The following is a 2724-nucleotide window of genomic DNA, read 5'->3' as shown; positions in this document are numbered from 1 at the left end:
CTTTAAATGGTTCTCTATTTTTCAATTATTTGAAACATACTTATATAAACACATAAACGTGTATTTCAAATATTTTATAACCCAACCGACACAAAACATTGCAGCAACATTGCTGTGACATTGTTGTAATGTTTTTGCTGGGAATTTATTATATATGTACTTGGAAGAAATTAATCGCAATATCTTTCGAATAAATGTAGAATTTATACTATTTCTATGAAATTTCTCTTTATACTTTCGTATAAACGAAACATTAATCACGGTAAATAATTTTCTCTTAATTATTAATAATGATACAGGATCGAGTCAGAAGAGAAATCAATACTGTTATGCAAGAGAATCAGGGAAAACTTACCATGAAATCGCTGCAAGGTCTATCATATTTAGAGAGATGTATAAAAGAAGCGTTGCGTTTATACCCTAGTGTTTTCTTCATTTCACGAGTTGTAAATGAAGAAGTACAATTAAGTACGTATCTAATTAATCCTTTCCTGTTTAGGCATATTATTATATATATTATTAAATATATTATAATGTATTTATATATTAAAAGTAAACTTATTTTTCTTATTTTCGTAAATAACACAAAAAATTTTTTAACCAAAATTAATTGTTTGCGTTAATTAAATGCTATTATAATTTATAATACAAAATTTTTTTAAATATTTTTACGAGATCAATGAATGAAGATTATTATTTTTCTATTATGCTAATTAATGAATTTAGTTTATGTTGCTTCAAATAGATGTTTAGATTGTAAATTTTAACGAAGTTTTTAATGATTATTTGTGCATTACATCTTTATAAAATATTTTTCAGAAACATATTTGATACCTGCTGGAACAGCGGTGCAACTTAATATCTATGGCGTTCATAGAGATCCTAATTTTTGGCCAAATCCGGAAGTATTTGATCCAGATAGATTTTTACCTGAAAACATTAGAAATCGTCATCCTTACTCGTACATACCATTTAGTGCTGGACCACGTAATTGTATCGGTAAGCTATTTCTCCACATTTTTTTATATGATGAGTTTGAAATACATCAAATTGTAGGCCAACGATTTGCTATGCTGGAGATGAAGGCAATGATGTCCCATCTAATACAGAAGTTCTATCTGGAACCTGTTGATTATTTAAAGGATCTTGTAATAAAAGGTGATTTGGTGTTGCGATCTTCTAATCCGATGCGCGTAAAATTTATTCCAATCGCCTCAAAATAGACATTTAAAGAGAGGTCGAACGTTAAGAACTTAATGCCTAGTGCGTTGCAAAAAGTTGTAGGCAAACTATTCGCTTTGCTGGGGATAAAAGCAATAATAGCCACGCTGGTACACAATTGCTACTTATTGTTAGTGCTTATTTATTATTTAAAATTGCTTCGAATGCAAATTAATCTGGTGTTTTGCCCTGCTTATCCACTTGGTTTAAAGATGTGTCTCTAACATAAAATACATGTAGCTCTTTGAAGCAATGGTACGTGTTTCGAGGTCATAAAAGACGACAGCGTAGCAAAATTAAACAAGTGTTAAACACGTTATAAATGGCTTTTACAAATGTATATATTCACGTTCTTGCATAAAATAAATAATAAAGATTGAATCAAGCTTAATTATGTTGTTGCATGCTATTTTACATTTGATATGTGAAATTTGTCAAAATAAGTTGCACTCACAACGCTTTACCAAAAGAAAAATTGTTGTACTTACAGTTAATCGGAATGATAAACTACACGTTAATTATTCTACGAAACAAACATGAAATATTTATGAGTTATTTATGCGTCTTTATATGAAAATTATTTCAACTTTTTCTTTCCTACTTATAAAACCGTACGCATGTTACAATCAGGTAAGACAGAATGTCGATTCTTTGCAAATAAATCAGTATTTGTGCTGACTTGACTGTCGAAAATTACACGAATAAAATGACGAAGAGCTGTACTAGTAAATGTATAGAAATGTACAATATCTATAAATCATTATCATTTTTATAAATTGTTTTATGCTAACGTGAAGGTGAACTACGTATGTTATATTAATTATTACAAAAAAATGATCGATCTTGGTTTAAATGGAAATTATAGTTCACAGCTTATATAATAACCAGCTTTTTCGCCCGCGCTTCGCGCGGGCTCAAAAGCTAATAAAAGTATCAATCAGATTAGATTTTAGATCAATAACAATGAATCCTGTGCCATTGCATAGTCCTTTCTTGGTATTAAAATTCCTTAATAGAATAATTGTAGCACTTATTTTTATTTTAAGTCGATGAACTGGCATTCCAGAGGGTGTCACAGATTTTAAAAACTCAGTCGAGAAATTCTTCTCCGAAAAATTTGCAACATTTTGTATCGATTTCACAAATATCGGACCATAATCTCCCTGTACATGGAGACCTCGAAACTAATTTTGAAATTTTTTTATTTTTTTGGGTATTTTGTCTTTTTTTTCTTCTCTAAGCTATCATTTCCACACCACCTTGTGGTAGATAGCTTGGCGCAAAGAGTGAATGCGTGGGTGGGTGCGTGGGTGGGCAAAACTTCAAAAAACTCTTAGCAGTCTTTCCCGAAAAATTTGGAAAATTTCAAGACCGGTTGCAAGAAGATCGGTCCACAAATGTAAAAGGGGTTCATAGTCAAACAAACAAACAATGTGAATGCGTGGGTGGGTGCGTAGGTGGGCAAAACTTGAAAAAAAACCCCATCGTCACAATCCCAGAAAA

General features: G+C 30.9%; 1 protein-coding gene across 1 annotated transcript; it reads left to right on the top strand.

The window, feature by feature from the left end:
* The first annotated feature begins 272 nt into the window (after positions 1–272).
* Positions 273–2166, top strand: LOC105570278 (cytochrome P450 4C1-like). Its single transcript, XM_012027361.1, has 3 exons — positions 273–468; positions 820–999; positions 1057–2166. Exons 1-3 carry the CDS (start codon positions 291–293, stop codon positions 1221–1223), a joined length of 525 nt encoding a protein of 174 aa, XP_011882751.1. The 5' UTR covers positions 273–290; the 3' UTR covers positions 1224–2166.
* Positions 2167–2724: the final 558 nt, after the last annotated feature.

Source organism: Vollenhovia emeryi, unplaced genomic scaffold (genome assembly GCF_000949405.1).
Source record: "Vollenhovia emeryi isolate VEMERY1.0 unplaced genomic scaffold, V.emery_V1.0 DF942069.1, whole genome shotgun sequence".
Lineage (NCBI taxonomy): Eukaryota > Metazoa > Arthropoda > Insecta > Hymenoptera > Formicidae > Vollenhovia > Vollenhovia emeryi.
The sequence above is the reverse complement of the archived record's forward strand: the minus strand, read 5'-3'. Positions and strand labels throughout refer to the sequence as shown.